This window comes from Dermacentor silvarum, chromosome 9, assembly GCF_013339745.2.
Source record: "Dermacentor silvarum isolate Dsil-2018 chromosome 9, BIME_Dsil_1.4, whole genome shotgun sequence".
NCBI lineage: Eukaryota > Metazoa > Arthropoda > Arachnida > Ixodida > Ixodidae > Dermacentor > Dermacentor silvarum.
In genome coordinates, this window is record NC_051162.1 from 85,930,039 (window position 1) to 85,949,115 (window position 19,077).

The window sequence follows — 19,077 nt, forward strand, 5'->3', positions numbered from 1 at the left end:
CAAGTTCTTGCTCATGGCATAGCGAGGGCCTCAACTTTGGTATCCTTGATGCCATGAGGTAGAACACGAAGGTTTATAGGCCAGTGGCCTGGTGCTAAAGTTCATCTACTATTTAGCAGCTGCTGCAATAATGTTTAAAATAATTTGTGAGCAGTTTCATACTTGACTGGACTGGCAGATGGCAACAGCGCAGTCTATTTCAAACAACAATTAGTTTAAGGCTTCAGTGTTGCCCTGATGTTTTGTTTATGAACTATCCTTTTGACTTCTGCACGTTTCTTAGCTGTGTGCATACAGGCCAAACTGTTCTTGTCTATATGAAATTCAATGCATAAGTGAAAAATTTTCGCTTTTGTTTTGTTTTTCAGGTGCCCTGGGAGCTCTCATACAAGCACCCCATTCCACCGGTCTTGTGTGAGCCAATATGGCATATCAAAGTAACATGCAGATAGTCCAATAAAATACTTGTAGTTTCAGAGAAACCTTTGCAAAGTATAGTCAAAACTTTCAAAAGTGCAAGCACTTATCCAACCTGACATCTTTCCATGCAAACAGTACACTTTATATTTGTGACAGAAACATATTTAGAGCAACAGCGACAAAGCAGGTAGGAAGGTACAAGTTGTACTGAAAGATTCATATTATACTAAAATTATTATTAGAGAACAATTTTGCGTGAATTTCTGCGCCCTAGCAGACTTCCAATAAGTATGCTGCATCATGTAGCGAGCAGTAACCTTTTAATAAAACGCAACGCAAAACTTTCAAACTCACAAAATCCTCATAAATATAAAATGAACACAGGGAACTCTTCATGTATGCATGTCTTCATAAAATGCAGGATACAGGATCTTATCAATAGGGCCACATGAAAGGTGCACTAATATGGGACTCATGAAGGAAACATAAAAGCAGTGTCGAAATTTCAACATTTAGGAAACATAAAGGACGTTTTCTCGTGTCACCTCCAGCAAGCATACAGTAAACATAAAGGACATAATCATAAGGGCGGTCCCCGGATTATTGTCGAGCACATGGGCTTCTTTCACGTCCATCTAAATCTATGCACATGAGCGTTCTTGCGTTTTGCCTCATCGAAACAAGGCCACTGCGGCCGGAGTCATACCTGTGACCTCGAGCTCAGCATTGTGACGCCAATGCCAATAAGCTGCCGCGGCCGATAGGGAAAGTGATGAAGGGGTTAACAAATGAGCAATAAAACAGCCTGTATAGTACAACACAGCCTGTGCTCGTTATAAAGCTGCTGCGTGGTATAAATTTCATACTTGTATAGAAAATAAGGTTCGCAGCACTTTTTTACTGCGCCGACTAAAACGAAAAATAAAAACTCAGAGGCAGTGCCAACATACGTTACAGATGTTTCTGGAGCTTTCTGAGCTGACATAAAAACTACTGCTCCACAATCAGTATCGTTCTTCCTGGCTCAAAGACTCGATCGATTGGATCCGATTGGTTCCCAGGGAAATCTCAAGAAGGGATCTGATCTGTCTGCTTCAACAAGCGCTATGTCCCAAACTATCGCCAAGGTTCAAGGTAGGTTCTCCATATACTCATTTTCGTACCTAACAACGCTTTGGAGGCTAACAAGATTCCTAGCTGCGTTGGCACCAAGAAATCATTCAGTGTATTTTTTCCAGCAAGTACGTGTAATTGATCTTTAATTAGGCTGAGTAACAAGTGCAAATGGCTTTACAACTTAGAAATGAACGAACTTTGTTATACAGCCGCTTTAAATTATTTTGATTTTCGTTGTTCTCCTTTTCGGGTTGCCTTATTTGCCACTCGTGGCGGCTCCTCACGCGCAGTTTCGCGCTTGGTTTGCTTGAATGTGTGCGTCCCCGAAGCATGACCATGAAACGCCCGGAGTTATACACTTCGATTACGGAACATCTTGCGTAATTTGTACAGTTTTGCACGCTAGGTATGAAACGGAGTATAGAGACGAAATATCACATTTGGTATGAAGTGGACGCAATGCCTTTTGAAATAATCACGCAGACACTCCTCTGGGACTTGTCTAAGTATGCGTAAGCGTTATGCTGCTTGCTCATCTCCACTCAGCCCGGTGTCATTATCATTGTTGTGAAACTTTATCCAACCAGTATAAACCTTTATCAACCCTTATCGGGCTAGAACCGACCCTTATCACCCCTCATCAGTTGTTATCAACTTATCGGTCTCGATCCGAGCCTTCACCCCTTATCGGTTGGTATCAATCTTATCGCAATGAACCCGATTCGTGTGAACGCTTATTTGTCCTTATGAACCTTATCGGGCATGATCCGACCAATATAAACTCTCATCGGTCCTTGTCAATTTTATCGGACTTGATCCGACCCTTATCAACGCTTATCGATGCTTATTAACCTTATCATAATTGATCCAACCAATAGAAACGCTTATCGCAATTTAGCACCTTAATCATCCATGTCGAACCACTATCAACCACGACTAAACCCGAGTAACCTCTCATCACACCTTATCAACTCATTGGCTGCTTATGTGTGTGCTGCGCGACGTCAAGCATACGCGGATGAACCCTCAGAGATCGGTGGCATTTGGTTCGGTGAAGGAACGTCCCAACGGAAGGCGCATCCCGCGTCCACCAAAACGCAACGGGAACGTGGAGTGTTCGGCAATAAATTTCTGCAAAATCGAAATTTTCATGATATTCACAATGCTCCAACATGGCTCTGCATGTGGTCCGTGAGATGGCTTTTATTCCACCATCACTGAATCTCCCAACAAAGCCTTCTTAGAAACTGTTCTCCTTCGACATTTGTTTTGTACTGCAGGTACAACACACTCATGTCGTTCAGATATATCCACCTTTCGCAAGCGTGGGAGTTTAACTCACACAACCCTAATCCAAAAGAGCACTGATAATGAAGTATTAAAGAGAGTAAACAGATATAGGCCGATATCGTTATGTAACGTCAATGATAAAATATTTGCTAAAGTACTTATGAATAGCTTGCAGAAAGTAAATGCTAAATTAATAGGTGACCGTTAAACGCGCGAAATTCGAGGACTTCCGTAATATTAATAACTTCCGTAATAGCGGATCTCATTGGACGCCCGTGATAACCACCATCCGTCGAAAGGTGACAACCTGGCAGATACGTGACCTCTCAAGTTTGGCAATAGCTAAGGCATGCAATATATTTTGTTGCTTCGAAGCTTCTTTATGTCCTGCAGGCCTTGCACTGTTCTTGCATCCATGTGCAAGCATTTCATAGAATATTTGCATGTTTTATTTGGCATTCGTCATGGGAAGCAATGAGAAGGGACAATCTTTTTCTTCCACTTGATAAGGAAGACCTCAGTCTTGTGCATTTGTTTGTGCGACAATTCGTCACGCTATTATTTTACATTAAAAACGTCCGTCATCCATTCCTTCTTGCGGTTAACCGAACACGTCTTGGTTCACACCTCCCTTTTCTTGCTTTCACCACAAACTCAAGAACTGCCGTTATGGGGCTTCCTAAAAGAACTTCTCGACCCTATTTCATTTTTAAAAGCCAGATTCACTCTGGAATATTTTTTTGGCGTCTTCCCTTTTCCCTCCACCTATGTATCGAAAGCCGTATCTGTCTCTATTTGGTCAAGATATTCTTTGCCGTATCGGTAGAATGTGTATAACGCGAGAAGCGAAAGCAATTTTCTTTTAACAGCACACTTCCACCCTACTGGTTAAAGCATGACTTCATGAAAACGGATTATATGTACCCGGGAATACAAATTGTAGACTTCACAATGAACCCGAGCCAATAGTACATTGCTTTATTCTTTGTCGTGACGCATATTATTTTTAGCACATCTTACAACGAACGGTCAAAAAAGACTTTCCTCTCGCATCTTACGGTTTCCGGTTCATTACTTTCAGAGAGATAATCAGATATACAACATGTGATTGGTTTATGTTATTAAGAGTTTATTCATTATGGAGAAGCCGAATGGTCGACAGGCATGCCGAGCCACCTAGCTTGACAAGGTCTGTCTTTCGAGAAGAGGCTGTTCATGTGCGTAGTGTGGTTGCAACTTTGGTACCGTTCCTGAGTGGACTTCGTATCTGGACGCTTGCGTTTGTTTGCCCGATATTTGAACTTTCATTGGACTGCCTAGCATATGTGTACTTGTTTTTCATACGTGTCTACGTACAATGTAACCAATTTTCGCATGAAACTACTCGTAATTCCAAGCAATACAGAAAAAAGTGGGAGCTTAGCCCAGTGGATAAGACACTCCGCTTCTGAGCGTGGTGCCCTAGGTTCGAAACTCATCGCCGCCAACGTCATTTCCTTTCGAATTTGTTTTGTTTTATACATTATTTTTATAATAGTGAGTCGTCTAACCTGACGCACGGTTTTTTTTTTCGTTGGGTAGGCATAGAAATGCTTAAGCATTTAAAATTCCCCAGCGAGAATGGAGAGTGGGGTTGAATTTTGTACCCCCTGTGGCCCTGACGACTTCCCAAATAATATTTATATTTCAAAGAGTAACTTCGTTTGCTTTTTTCCTCGGGTGTCACCGTTGGTGTGTAGTCCCGAATAGTTGGTGTATAACAAACAGAATTTTGACCGACAAACTACCTAGTGAGGACACCGCTGTAATATATCAATAAAGCCATGTGCACCAAGTAATAAAGCAATGAAAACCTGTACGTTTAACGTCGCCTGATAGGTATCTCTAAACCACGCAGTCATCATATGTAATAATCTATTGGCGTCCCAGTTACTTTCGTACCAGTTGCTTTTGTTAAGAAAGTAACTGGAACGCCAATCCATTTCTCCGGAAAGTTCGGGAATTGATATCGCAAAACTGGTGTCATCCTGAGGATTCATCCAAGTGGATCCGTCTTGCAAACTTCGCGGCTAGAATTTGTAACTTGCAATATGGGTCATAGGGTAAATAATTAAAATTTTAATCAGTGAATAATAATAATGAGTCGATTATGCATTTCAATGTTTTGTGCATGTAATATGTCCGCCGCTTCGAGTAGACCAGCTCATGAACTAGAATTGTGCTATCTGCCATCGGCAACTTTTAAACATTTTTGAAAGTGTTCGCTTAAGCAACCTGTATACGTACCTTGCATAGTTACCTATGCTCAGTCATAAGACAGCGCAGCCACGCAGAGGATGCACTTGAAAGAGGAGCAGCACGGCCGGGCGGCTCCGAGCCGACATGACTAGCATTGGAAACATTACCAGAAGAAGCTCTGGCCTGAGACCCAGATCCGATTTTGACGACCGATGACTGTGCTGGGCGCTATCGTTGTGCTTGTCGGTTACTTGCTTTTTCGGGCGTACATCCGGCCACTAAATTGTAAGTTTTCTTGATTCGCAGTTTTCACTGTCCGGTTCTGCACCGTTGCTCCCGTTTGACAGTATACTTGTTAAGTGTGCATGGTATTTAGCGTTTTTTCAACATTAACGTTTTATTCGTCTTTCTTTCTACCCATGTTACAAGGTGACTCCAGTGCCGTCAACGTCTTCAAACCGGAACAATTTGTAGGCGACAAACGACTGCTGCGGAACTTCAGCAGGTGGCTGCTTGACTTTTGCCAGACAGTGTTCCGGCGCGAACCGGACGAGACGCAGCAGTTCCTTGAAGTTGGTTGCGGGATCGGAGACTTGACGCGAGACGAGCTGCTGCCTCGATGCCTGCCATGCCGCCGCATCGTCGCCGTCGACTTGTCGGCCGAGATGGTGGAGCACTCCACTCGACACTCGCATCACGAGAAGATTGAGTACGGGAAACTGGACATCGCCAGTGACGAGGACGTGGCCGCGTTCGTCGACGAGCACGGTCTCTTCGACCGGGTGTACTCGTTTTACACTCTCAGCTGGGCGCGGGACCAAGCGAAGGCGCTGAAGAACGTGGCGAGGCTTTTGAAGCCTCGCGGGGAGTGCCTGTTGGTGTTCCACGCTTCTGTTGAGCCTATCGACGTCAACCGAAACGTAGCTAAAATGGAGCGCTGGAGCAAGTATTATCATGTAAGTATTGAGCGTCTGTGGCGGCTAAGTCCAGTGCAACCTCTTCCCTTACATTAACAATACAGTAACATTCTTGTGGCTGGCAAGAAATAAAATTCTATAACGTCTGGGGTAGCTCTTGGCCCCGGACTAATCGTTGAGGCTGCAAGAATGTCAGAGTATTGGACAGTGCAGTTACTACTAATTAACGGCAAGTATAAAGCATACGCTCATGTAACATAGAAGTGTACATTCATAAGCCTATACAGTGTGTTTCAACGAATACTTAAAATTTTTTTAACGGTTGTCTGGGGCAGATAGAGCAATTCTAGTTATTCTTCTTCTTTCTGGGGTTTTACGTGCCAGGACCAGTTCTGATTATGAGGCACGCCGTAGTGGAGGGCTCCGGAATAATTTTGACCACCTGGGGTTCTTTAGCGTGCGCTACCACGCAAGCACACGGGCGTTTTTGCATGTCGCCTCCATCGAAATGCGGCTGCCCGGGATTCGATCCCGCGATGTCGTGCTCAGCAGCGCAACGGCTTAGCTGACTGAGCCACCACGGCGGGTCAATTCTAGCCTATGAGCTGGTCTACTCGAAGAGGAGTACATTACTTTCACAAAAAATTGAAATGTACGTATATTCGACAAACAATCACTAATTCAGATTTTAACAAACTACCGCATTGTCCGTATTGTTTTTACAAATTCTAGCCATGGAGTTCGCAAGGCGGATATACTTGGTACGAACTCTCAGGACGACACCAGTTTCGAGATATTATTTCGCGAACTATTTCGCGATATTGGCGTTCCATTTACTTTTTTAACAAAATGTCATTTTATGCATTGAATCACAAAATTAACTGGAACGCCAGAATTTGTTAAAAGCTGAATCAGTTAATTTTCGTTAAGTACTTTATTGTCCATTACAATTGTTTGCGGAAGTCATGTTCGCCTCTTCGAGTGGACCAGCTCATGAACTAGAATTGTGCTACCTGCAACACCCCTTAAAAAATTGGAAAGTTTTCGCTGAACCAGCTGGTATATATATATATATATATATATATATATATATATATATATATATATATATATATAGGGTTACGTAGTAGTTTGTGCCGCTGTAGAAAGATGCTGTGAGGAGAAGATTACGTGACACTTGCATCGATCAGCGGTATCGCTGTGCCCTGACGTAGAGAGTTACGCATTGTCCCTGTATATATAGCCCTTGTAAATATTCTTCAAGATGATATATATATATATATATATATATACAGGATGTTCAGCGAACACTTTCAAAAATTCTTAAAGGTTACCTGTGGCTGATAGCACAATTCTAGTTAATGATCTGGTCTACTCGAAGTGGCGGAGATTACTTGCAGAAGAAATTGAAATGCACAGTCGAATAATTAACAAACATTCACTAATTAAGTTTTTAACTAATTACCTGATGGCCCATATTGCAATGTACAAATTGTAGCCGTGAAGTTCGCAAGGCGGATCCACTTGGAACAAATTCCCGGGATGAAACCAGTTTCGAGATATTAATTCCCGAACTTTGCGGAGAAATGCATTGGCGTTCCAGTTATCATCTTAAGAAAACGTCGATTTATGCATTGAAGCACAAAACTAACTGGAACGCCAATGCATTTCTCCGCAAAGTTCGGGAATTGATGTCTCGAAACTGGTGTCATCCGGAGAATTCGTTCCAAGTGGATCCGCCTTGCGAACACCATGGCTACAATTTGTACATTGCAATATGGGCCATCAGATAATTAGGTAAAAACTTAATTAGTGAATTTTTGTTGATTAGTCGATTAAGCATTTCAATTTTTTGTGCAAGCAATGTCCGCCTCTTCGAGTAGACCAGATCATTTACTAGAATTGGGCTTTCTGCTACCGGCAACCGTAAATAAATTTTGAAAGCGTTCGCTGAAACACCCTTCATATATATATATATATATATATATATATATATATAGTATAGTATATAACTAACGTTATAACTAACTAACTAACGTTAACTAACGTATAACTAACGTTAAGAGACAGGAAGAGAGCGGTGTGGATCAGAGAACAAACGGGGGTAGACGATATTCTAGTAGACATTAAGCGGAAGAAATGGAGCTGGGCCGGCCATGTAATGCGTAGGATGGATAACCGGTGGACCATTAGGGTTACAGAATGGATACCAAGCGAAGGGAAGCGCAGTCGAGGACGGCAGAAAGTCAGGTGGGATGATGAGGTTAGGAAATTCGCAGGCGCAAGTTGGAATACGCTAGCGCAAGACAGGGGTAATTGGAGATCGCAGGGAGAGGCCTTCGTCCTGCAGTGGACATAAATATAGGCTGATGATGATGATGATGTTTTAGTCGGATAGGGTGGCCTATAGCCACAGTTCGAAATTCATAAAGTGGATTTCTCAGAGACTGAAGTTCAAAGTAGAGAACTTCACGGGCCAAGGCCTACCAAAGAGCCCGAGCCGGGTTGGATAAAGCATTTCATGGTGGGCCCGGACTTGGTACTTTTGCCGAGCCAAGCTGCGGCTTGTAGCTGTGTCTGTCCGGGCCCGTTCATTAATAGCTCTAACTCGGGCCTTGGAGCACATGCGGTCATTCTGCATAGATGAAAGACGTTCTGTACGGAACTATGCTCGCTGGAATTACTATAAAAAGGCAAGATAAACTTTAAAAAGCCATTGAAGTTTACATTCCTTTCTGTTTCATCAAAAACAAATTGTCTTCCCCCGAATGTAAAAGCTTTGATAAATAAAGCAGCCTTTGACATTATTTCACTGTCACAGGTTAAGGTACCATTATTTTATTGCAATTGCGCCAATACACCGCTTTCAAATCGAATTTTTCTTTGCTGATTTCTCCCACTTCTCGGGTGGTGGCGGCTGCTGGCTGTCTTGCACGATTAGCCGGTGCCGGGGCGTGGCAGAAACGCGCACCGGATATAGTGCAAACCAAGCTGCCCGGGGTGGCATGTGATGGATGTAAGTACTGACGTGAGCGGCAGCACCATCACGCCGTCGTCGTGATACCACCGTCGTCATTTCATCGCCTTCATGCTAGACGGCCACTGACCTCTCGGTCATCCCAGAAGACTTCTATGCACACCACCCGCTATGAGACTTGACACTGGTGTCACTGCTTCTCTGCACACACAGTGTTCACTTTCTGCCCTTTTCCTCTTTCTGTTCACCCTTTCACTTACCTCCTGTGCATGCATGGTAGCAAACCTGACGCTGGTGGGGCTGACCTCCCTGCTTTTTCTCTTTATGCTTTCTCTCTCTCTTTCTCTGAAGCGTTCTGTTCGTTCGACCAACTTGAGACACTAAGTAATGACGCAATTCGCGGAACCTCTTTCATCAACCTTAAGTGACTGGATATGTGCCACTAACTACGTGTCGCTCTTCAATGAACCATTTCATGCCAACTTGGGTAAGTGGGTATGGGCCATTGGGCATGTGAAACTAAGCAACGTTCTTACATACTAATAACGTTCCTACGAGGTACATGCTACTGTGTATGTGCCGGACTCGCGCCATGCACAGATTTCGCACCGGCGCCGCTGCATGGCGCACCCTGTCTTCAGGGAAACGCCAGAGAGGAGCCAGTTGCAGTACACGTCAAGACATGGCACGCCTCTTGCATAGGAATAAGCACAGTGCATCACTACATTTGCTTCACTGCTTATCGACATTTACGTCGACATTCATAGTGAGGTGCATTCCCCAGGATTCCTTTTTTCTTGTCTGGTGCTAAAAAGGACCTTTTCCTCATTGCTAAAAAGTATTTAATTGCCATAGATTGATATTCCTCTTTAAGACCATTTTAACTGTAGTGACTCGCCATGGCACGAGAGAGCGCCAGTGTTGTGGTTCCGGCATGCTGTCACCCAGGAAGCTTTAGTTTACCTGAGGGTGTGCCCAATTTGCCGAATACTGCTAATAGCATGCACATGTAAATAATAATTGATTGGGACTGAAGAGTTATATGTTTCAAGTTATTTCAGTTGTGCATATCTTGTCTACCGGAAGAGTAATTGCCAAATTGTTGTATACTCATATAAATGGGACCGAGACCCCGTCAGGCACTGTTTGCCTTTTGCCTCGGCGTCCTCGTAGGCTACGTCTGAGAAAGGAAATAAAACAAAAATGCATACAGATAGCAAAGCGGACTGCGGCCATCATAGGACTTCTTTTTTGCCTGACACTCTGCTTTTTCTTTTTTTTTTTGCAGTTGGTAGAGCAAGTGGTGCCAAAGACGCACGACCTGAACGACGACGAACGTGTTGAATACATTTCCACTCTTCTGGCAGAAGCTGGACTTTCCCCGAGCATACTCGAGCTTCCGGTGTTTACAGGTTTTGATGGCTACAGCTTGGAAACCTTGGCTGGTACGTTCCTAAACAGAAGCTCCCGTTTTTTTCCCCAAAAATGCTAACATGTGATTGTGTGTCTACCCCTGCGTTATTAGCGTTCGAAAGTTTCTACCAGATAGTATTTTTCCATCCGCGTCGCAAAACACAATGTCTTCAGTCATGGTATATACACATACGCAACTTGTTTTTGCCGGTTCTATCAAGTTGTGGGAAAAAGCAGATTCATAGTGAACATCCAGTAAATTGAAGCCATCCCGTACTCAACGTGCATTCACTTGACATCAATGTTCTGAGTACTGCTACACATGACGGCTTTGCTAAAGCTTCATCGGATGCTCGACATATGGCACATGAACTCCGGCAACAATTGCTAATAGTGGTTTTCTTTGTCATAACGCTTGTGGCCAAAGATAAGAATGGGTCACTGACTCAATGGTTTAAGTGATGAGACGCAAAGCATTTCAGTATACAGTAAATTGATGTTTATTTGCTCATTAATTGTGAGTTCGAAAAAATCCACACTGAATCCTCCCACCACCTCGACGTTTCCTTAGAGGAGTCAGCCGTACTTTGGGAAACAATTAGGTAGATTTACCGATAGTCCATCACAACTCATTACAAGGCGATAAGATATGGCATTGCTACTTGTCCGGTTTGTCCTGGAAGACACGAAAGAACACCCTCACAAAGCGTAAGATAGTTGATGCACGGATTTCTACTGACTACGCAATCGGGAGGCAACTAAAGAGAGAGGGAGAGATGGAAAGTCACGGTGGGTAACCAGGCAGACCTCCTTTTTGCTACCCTGCATGGGGGAGAGTGGATGCTGGAATTAAAGAGAAAAGAAAGAGATGTGGGGGAGAGAAATAGGTAACTCGAACAGCAGTAGACGCACAGTGTTTATCAGCGGCTTTTCTGCTCCGTTGATTTAGGAAAAGTCATGACGGCACGCGTAGCTTTCTGTGTTGATGATGAATGATGTCAAGCACCCTGAATGTTTGCCTCTGCATAGTAGAACCGTCCAGTTGACTGAGTTTGCTCCAAAGAAGCTTACGTTGGACGTCAAAGCGGGTTTAGCGGTGGAGAAGGCGCTCAATGGTGATCTCACCGTCGCAGTAGTTGCATAGACGAAAGTCAGCTATTTCATTGAGGACGAAGTACGAGTTTGCGAAAGCTACACAAAATGTAGCTGGTACAGCAGTGTAGTATCACACAAGGAGAGGTTTGATGTCAATCTAAATTGCAGTGATGGATCATCATCATCACCCTATTTTTATGTCCACTGCAGGACGAAGGCCTCTCCCTGCGATCTCCAATTACCCTGCCTTGCGCTAGCTATTCCAATTTCCACCTGCACATTTACTCATTTCATCACCCCCACTTAGTTTTCTGCCGTCCTCGACTGCGCTTCCCTTCTCTTAGCACCCATTCTATAACTCTAATGGTTCATCGGTTATCTACCCTATGCATTACATGGCCTGCCCAGCTCCATTTCTTTCGTCTTATATCAACTAGAATATCCGCCATGTCCGTTTGCTGTCGGATCCGCACCGCTCTCTTCCTGTCTCTTAACTTCAATATATGGAGCAGAAACTTGGAGGTTAACAAAGAAGCCCGAGGACAAGTTGAGGACCGCACAATGAGCAATAGAACAAAAAATGTTAGGCGTAACGTTAAGAATGATGGATCATGTATGCACAAACGACGGTTGCAATACTCTGGTATCTTCCAAAGAACCAGCGTAATGCCACGAGCAATTTCTGGAAGTTCCCTGGCTCCATCCATTCTTGATGGATATATAAATTATTGTCTGGGCGTTACCGTGAGCTGATATAGCAGTTTCGTTAGAAACGTGGATGCCGAAAATGCAGCAATGACCAGGTAGGACAACTGCAGAAATTAGCATAGAGCGCGGGGGCAGAAGAGACGCGAATGTTCAAGCTGCGATGTGCACCCAGACACTCCCTACGTTGGGAAGGGGCAGTGGGAAAGAAGCCATCAGTACTTCAGGAAATTCACCTAAACCTTAAGAAGAACACAAGCACAAAAGAAAAAAAAGTGACCAGAGAAATTCTTGACGGACATTGTGGCCACGCCGGAAGCTATGAAAAGCGTGATCAGGTTGGCCACCATGCTTGGTCTGGCTAGATAAACTAGTTGACTGCGTTTTGCAGGGTGGAGTTCTCGACATCGCCTCATGGTTAAAATAAAGAAAACTCTCTCTCTCTCTCTCGCTTTTATTACTTCACACTGTAAACGCAGATATTTAAATTTTCCCTGCGAAGAATCTGCCTTGCTGGGCTACAGAGCTCAGTCATTACGATAAACGAATGAATCCTTCCAAGAGAGGACCTCTGCTCACGGTAAAGTGAAATACGACCGCTTGCTGCTCTACCTATTAAGGAGCGAAACAATTAACCTAATCTAGGCACCTCGCAGAAGCAAACATCACATAGGTTGCCTTTCATTATAGGTATCTATTCTTTTTTTAATCGTTACACTTCTTTCTCTTCCCCAGTTTTCGAGGTAAGTTTCTACTGACATCTACTTCAATGCAATGCCAAAAGGCACTTTTCATTATTCGACTGAGAAGACCTTATAAAATGAGTTCCTCTTTTTCTCTTTCTTTTCGCATCACAGACATGTACATGGTGAAGAGTCCGATCTTCGCAGTTCTGTCAGAAGAGGAGAAGCATCAGTTCCAGATAGGACATGGCACACGAGACGCAGAAAATACGCTCACCTGATGTAGATCGTACTCGATATCGCATTTACATCATCAAGGCGTCGAAAATTAGGCGAGTAGAGCTTTCACTGGTTGCAGCCCTTCGCGAAAGGAGACAAGCGCTCCTGGCGTGTCTTCAAGAAGGGCTGTACAAAGAAAGTTATGTTCAATTCAGCAGTATCTGGCACAGCATGACATCAAATAAATAAGCAAATAAATAAATAAATGTGCAGCTGGGACAGCATTTGCGAACCACGCTCGTATTGCTATTCCTATACGAAAGGAAAGAAGATGCATTCATAAACTCCGCTGGAGTTGTCTAAGTATGCGTAAGCATTGTGCCACTTGCTCATTTCCACGCAGCCCGGTGTTATTGTCAATCTCGCCATACCGATCCCACCAGTATAAACGCTTATCAACCCTTATCTGTCGTTATAAACCTTATTGGACTAGATCCGACCCTTATCAACCCTTATCGGTTTTGCGCTAGCGTATTCCAACTTGCGCCTGCGAATTTCCTAACCTCATCATCCCACCTGACTTTCTGCCGTCCTCGACTGCGCTTCCCTTCTCTTGGTATCCATTCTGTAACCCTAATGGTCCATCGGTTATCCATCCTACGCATTACATGGCCTGCCCAGCTCCATTTCTTCCGCTTAATGTCAACTAGAATATCGTCTACCCCCGTTTGTTCTCTGATCCACACCGCTCTCTTCCTGTCTCTTAACGTTACTCCTAAGATCTTTCGTTCCATTGCTCTTTGTGCGGTCCTTAACTTGTTCTCGAGCTTCTTTGTTAACCTCCAAGTTTCTGCCCCGTATGTTAGCACCGGTAGAATGCAATGATTGTACACTTTTCTTTTCAACGACAGTGGTAGGCTCCCAGTCAGGATTTGGCAATGCCTGCCGTATGCACTCCAACCTAATTTTATTCTTCTGTAAATTTCTTTCTCATGATCAGGGTCCCCTGTGAGTAATTGACCTAGATACACATATTCCTTTACAGATTCTAGAGGCTGACTGGCGATCCTGAATTCTTGTTCGCTTGCCAGGCTATTGAACATTATCTTTGTCTTCTGCATATTCATCTTCAACCCAATTCTTGCACTTTCTCGATGAAGGTCCTCAATCATTTGTTGTAATTCCTCTCCATTGTTGCTTAATAGGACAATGTCATCTGCAAACCGAAGGTTGCTGAGATATTCGCCATCGATCCTCACTCCTAATCCTTCCCAGTCTAAGAGCTTGAATACTTCTTCTAAGCATGCAGTGAATAGCATTGGAGAGATTGTGTCTCCTTGCCTGACCCCTTTCCTGATAGGTATCTTTCTACTTTTCTTGTGGAGAACCAAGGTAGCTGTGGAATCCTTGTAGATATTTGCCAAGATATTCACGTATGCCTCCTCCACTCCTTGATTACGCAATGCCTCTATGACTGCTGATATCTCTACTGAATCGAATGCCTTTTCATAGTCTATGAAAGCCATATAGAGAGGTTGATTGTACTCCGCTCTATCGGTTGTTATCAATCTTATTTTACTTGAACCGACCTTGATAAACTTTTATCGGTCGTTATCAACTTTATCGCAATTGATCTAATCCTTGTCAACACTTATCTCTCCTTGTAAACCTTATCGGACATGATTTCGACGCTTATCAGCTGTTATTGGCTCTTATCAACCTTATCAGAATTGCTCTGATTATTATAAGTCCGTATCGTTCTTTAACAGCTTATCCATCGCGTCGAACTATTATCAACCGTGATGAGGGCCATATAACCACTCATCACTCCTTATCCTCGTTATCAACTCATTGACTGCTTATCTGCTGCACGACGCGAAGCGCAGGAGCCCTCAAAGATCGGGGGTATTTTGGTCGGTGAAGGAACGCCCCAACGGAAGGCTCATCCCTCGACCGCAAAAACGCATCGAGCATGTGGCGTGTTTGGCACTAAATTTTCTCGAAGTCGTAATTTTTCTGATGTCTACGATGCTCCAAGTCTGCTGTACATGTTGCCCTAGAAATGGCTTTTATTCCAGCATCACCAAATCTTTCAGCAAAGCTTTCATAGAAACAGTTCTCCTTTGACGTTTGCTTTGTACCGCCGGTACAACACGTTCATGTGGTTCGGATATATCCACCTTCTGTTAGCGTGGGTGTTTAGCCCAACTAACTTCCAAGTAGTCGGGCTAAACATCCATGCATTTAAAGCGAAGATTTATATGGCTAGGCGAAACGAAAAAACGTCTGTTAGTCGACTGTACACAAAACTATAATGATCAGCACTGGCCCGACCATCGCCGTCTTTCGCAGCTGGCTCGTTTGCGCAAAAGTCCCTAGATTTTCTGCTCTTTTTTTAAAGTCCCTAGATTTTCTGCAAGAAATATCTAGGGACGTTAGTTCGCACCCCTCGGGTGGCGCTCGTGCTCATGCTCAGCGCACGCTAGTGCCACTGCTCCCGCCTTCGACGTCATCGTCTCCTTCCACAGCTGGCTGCGTTGCCGCTGATCAATCCAGCGTAGAATTTCACTTCTCTGTAGTCGTAATTGGAAGGCCGCGGTTATGGGGGTATGAGCCATTGCTTAGGGGGTATGAGCCATTCATTCTCTTATGTAACGGACAGATTTATATTTGAAGCCATTTAAATTCGAATAATCGCAAGCGGCTATGGTGGGTGAATGCTGCTCACCACGCTGCCGAACGCCGAGCAAACTCGAGACATCGAACGCCAGCGACAACGACGGACTGCGGGCATACCGTCAGTGACGTCATTCTCTCCATCGCCGAAGAACGAGTGTGTAACCTCATAATTGAGGAATACTGAAATGAACCGCCGGGATTAGCCCAATGAATGAACACCGGGGCCGCACGTTACAGCTTCGCTGGTTAACCATATTCACGTAGTGGAAGGGCCGACGAATTTTTCTTGTTTTGCTGAAAATTCTGCTCCCATGTAATAAAGAGAAAAACATCAGAGCCCTTCCACTACTGTGAAGATGGAAGCCAGCGAAGCTGGGACTATGGTGGGTCTGCTATAGTGAATATTGCTATAGTGAATTTATATATTATCATTATTGACTGTATTGAGCGTCTTGGGCATGTTCGTCGAAGAGCAAGGACACCAGCGTCCTGTTTTCGCCTGGCGCGATGGCCAAGTAGTGCGTTTGCTGCGCCAAGCCTGCCCCATCGTCACGGATTAGTGTATGAGCCACAGCGTTCATAGCCGCGGCGCACTGCACGGCGTCGTCAGGATCCTGATGTAAGGATCCTGGAAGATTTGGTTAAACGAGCGTCAGTCCCAAATCGAGCCCAAAGGACAACTGTTGGTAACAGCGCTAGTGCAATATCTACGTCGTGAGACAAGGGAGCACAACGTTTGTGGGACGTGCCGCCGCCGAGTATCGCGACACTTCTGAAAGCGGCATCGGCGGTGGCGAGGGGCCGTCCATTATCCGTTTTGACACCTGTGCTAAGGCACAAGAGGTGGGGAACCGCCACGCACATGGGGCCATACCACTACGCAAATGGAGCCATAGCAAATGATGCTGATGATAGTTTTTTTTCTGCACGCGCACATGATCCTGGGGAACCAAGTAATTAACAGCTTCACAGTAAAGAACTTACTCAGAATCTCCTCAGGTAGTTATCCGAATGATGCGTAAGCATTTCTTAATAATGACGTGCTGTTGAGTGCTCACACTCAACACTGCTGGTAATCGAAGCACTGCTCGGAGGCTGAGGTCGGCATGGCGCCATTACGGTAGATGCGAGAGCACTGCGGCGACACGAACTGTTGCTCAAGGTGGCGCAACGTGAATTGATTAGGCAAGCAAACTACTGCAGGTGGCGGCACCTGGTGTGCTGATGACGTTCCGATCTGAAGCCACGGCTGCTCCACAGTTCTGGCCCACTAAAGGTATGCCTAGTGCGTGCCTGATTGAACATGTCACGTGGTCACATAGCCACGCTCGTGCCACTGGTCGCGCGTTCGTCGCCTCTTCTTCCACAGCTGGCGAAAACATTGCTGCTGGCTCTGTCTTTAAATCGATCGTCTTATGCGGAGGACGGATGGACGCTCGGACAGTTTCCTCGTAGGGTAACCATAGAAATGCTTACACATTAAAAAAAGTGTCAACCCCTCCCTTCCGTAAACGGCGGTGCACACGAAGCTTGTCCAATCCTAGGAAAGGGGTTGGTTACCTTTTTGAGCGTTTGAGACACATTAAAGAGACAAGGTTGTTGGTGAATGAGAAATGGTTGTTTATTGTTGATGTTGAGGTTGCGTTGTCGTTGTGCTTCGGGCATGGCAGCCCTACGGGAGGATCGGAGCGTCATTGTGGTTCCCCTTCGACTTCACATTGCCAAAGCTCTCGATTCGCCCGGTGAGCAAGTTCACGGGCCCGGTCCTGCTGCTGTTCCTTCAACGTAGCCTGCTCTTCGGCAGAACAAACTAAACGCGGCCTCCCCATCTGACTGCCGAGCCTGAACTGGCGGGAAACGGCGGGTGCGAGGCGAGCGAACACGAGATCACACCCTTTCCCTCCTCCGGAGGAAGGGAGCGTGCACTGAAAAGCCTGCACATGTAACGGGCGTGCGGCTTGCGCTGCGTCTACTTCTTCATGGATATCAAATCCCGCTTTTAAGGGAGCGTATTATGAACCACTCCACATTCCCCAGTTTACCAGGGTATGACGTACTTCAACGAGTCCGTAAGATGCCTTTATCCCCATGTATACAAACGTTTTTCGTTAAATTACACAGTGAAACATTACCTGTGAAAACTTGGATGCAGAAAAAAAAAGGAATGTTCGCATCCACTGTGAATTATCTTTGTGATGTACCCGAGACTATAGAGCATTGCTTCATAAGTTGTGAAGACCCAATATTATTTTGGGATGTGCCTAAAAGAACTCTGAACGAACACTTCATTTTCAATCAGCATACCATTGGCCGATACTTGATTGCACCCCATGGAGAAGACATGCCTTTTGATATGTTTTTCCTAATTGGACTACATAACATGGCAGACACGCATCTTGGACCGAAACGCTGAATCTGTTGTTTCGTCAAAATTTCAGTACGCTCAAATGATTGGTCACTAGAAGGACATGTATGACTTGACAGTTTCAACAGGACTGGTACCACCTCTTGTTAAGTTGCTTGTCGTTGTTACCTTTTTTAAGTTCAAAGCTACTTGTAGTTTTTGTATGTGCATGGTGTGCTCAACGCGATTTTTAGTTCCTTTCTAGGCCATCAATATGAGATCGACAAATAATCAATAAATTCCGCGAAATGCTGGGGATGACTTGGTAGAGCTTAGCCTAGTCCAAATACATCGCCAATACCTTGCGATAGCCAATCAATAACCAATCAATAGCTAATCTATAATCTACAAATAATCAATAAACTCCGGGAGATGCTGGGGATGACATGGTAGTGCTTAGCCTAGCCCAAATACGTAGTCAATACCTTGCGACAGCCCATCAATAGCCAAATAGTAGCTAATCGATAATCAATCAATACTCAATAAATTCTGGGGAATGCTGGGATTGACTTGGTTCAACATTCAACGGAAGCTTGGTCGTAGGAGTTATCTCAGTCAGACATCTCATTGCGAATGCCTATGAGCTGTCTGGAAAGACGTTCAGCAATATCGTCGAGTCATTGCCAGGCGAGTAAGTAGCTGTCCGTCTTCTAGATTACGCTGACACATAAGCGCACTTATTTCCAAGTACCAAGGTGAAGCAACCGTTTCAGTGTATGCTTATTGTCTTTTTTATTGTGCACCATGACATACTTCATGGCGGGAATTCCGAATTTTTTAAGGTGGCACAAAAGAAATCAGACCAAAGTGTATCTGATGCCTGGTATGATACATTCTCACAACTAGGACACGAGACAATAATTATATTACCTGAATTCAGCATTATACCGACGAACAGGAAGCAAAATGTAGCAAACATAT

At 44.5% G+C, this 19,077-nt stretch overlaps 1 protein-coding gene across 1 annotated transcript; it reads left to right on the plus strand.

Moving 5' to 3' along the window:
- The first annotated feature begins 1,457 nt into the window (after positions 1 to 1,457).
- LOC119463706 (juvenile hormone acid O-methyltransferase) lies at positions 1,458 to 13,135 on the plus strand. Its single transcript, XM_037724531.2, has 4 exons — positions 1,458 to 1,554; positions 5,494 to 6,020; positions 10,247 to 10,403; positions 13,029 to 13,135. Exons 1-4 carry the CDS (start codon positions 1,527 to 1,529, stop codon positions 13,133 to 13,135), a joined length of 819 nt encoding a protein of 272 aa, XP_037580459.2. The 5' UTR covers positions 1,458 to 1,526.
- The last annotated feature ends 5,942 nt before the right edge of the window (positions 13,136 to 19,077 follow it).

Excerpts from the sequence above, each read along its gene's own strand:
- LOC119463706 (XM_037724531.2), top strand. The coding sequence starts at position 1,527 with ATGTCCCAAACTATCGCCAAGGTTCAAG. Across the intron at positions 1,555-5,493 it reads AACTATCGCCAAGGTTCAAG|GTGACTCCAGTGCCGTCAAC; the intron begins GTAGGTTCTCCA and ends CCATGTTACAAG. Across the intron at positions 6,021-10,246 it reads GCTGGAGCAAGTATTATCAT|TTGGTAGAGCAAGTGGTGCC; the intron begins GTAAGTATTGAG and ends TTTTTTTTGCAG.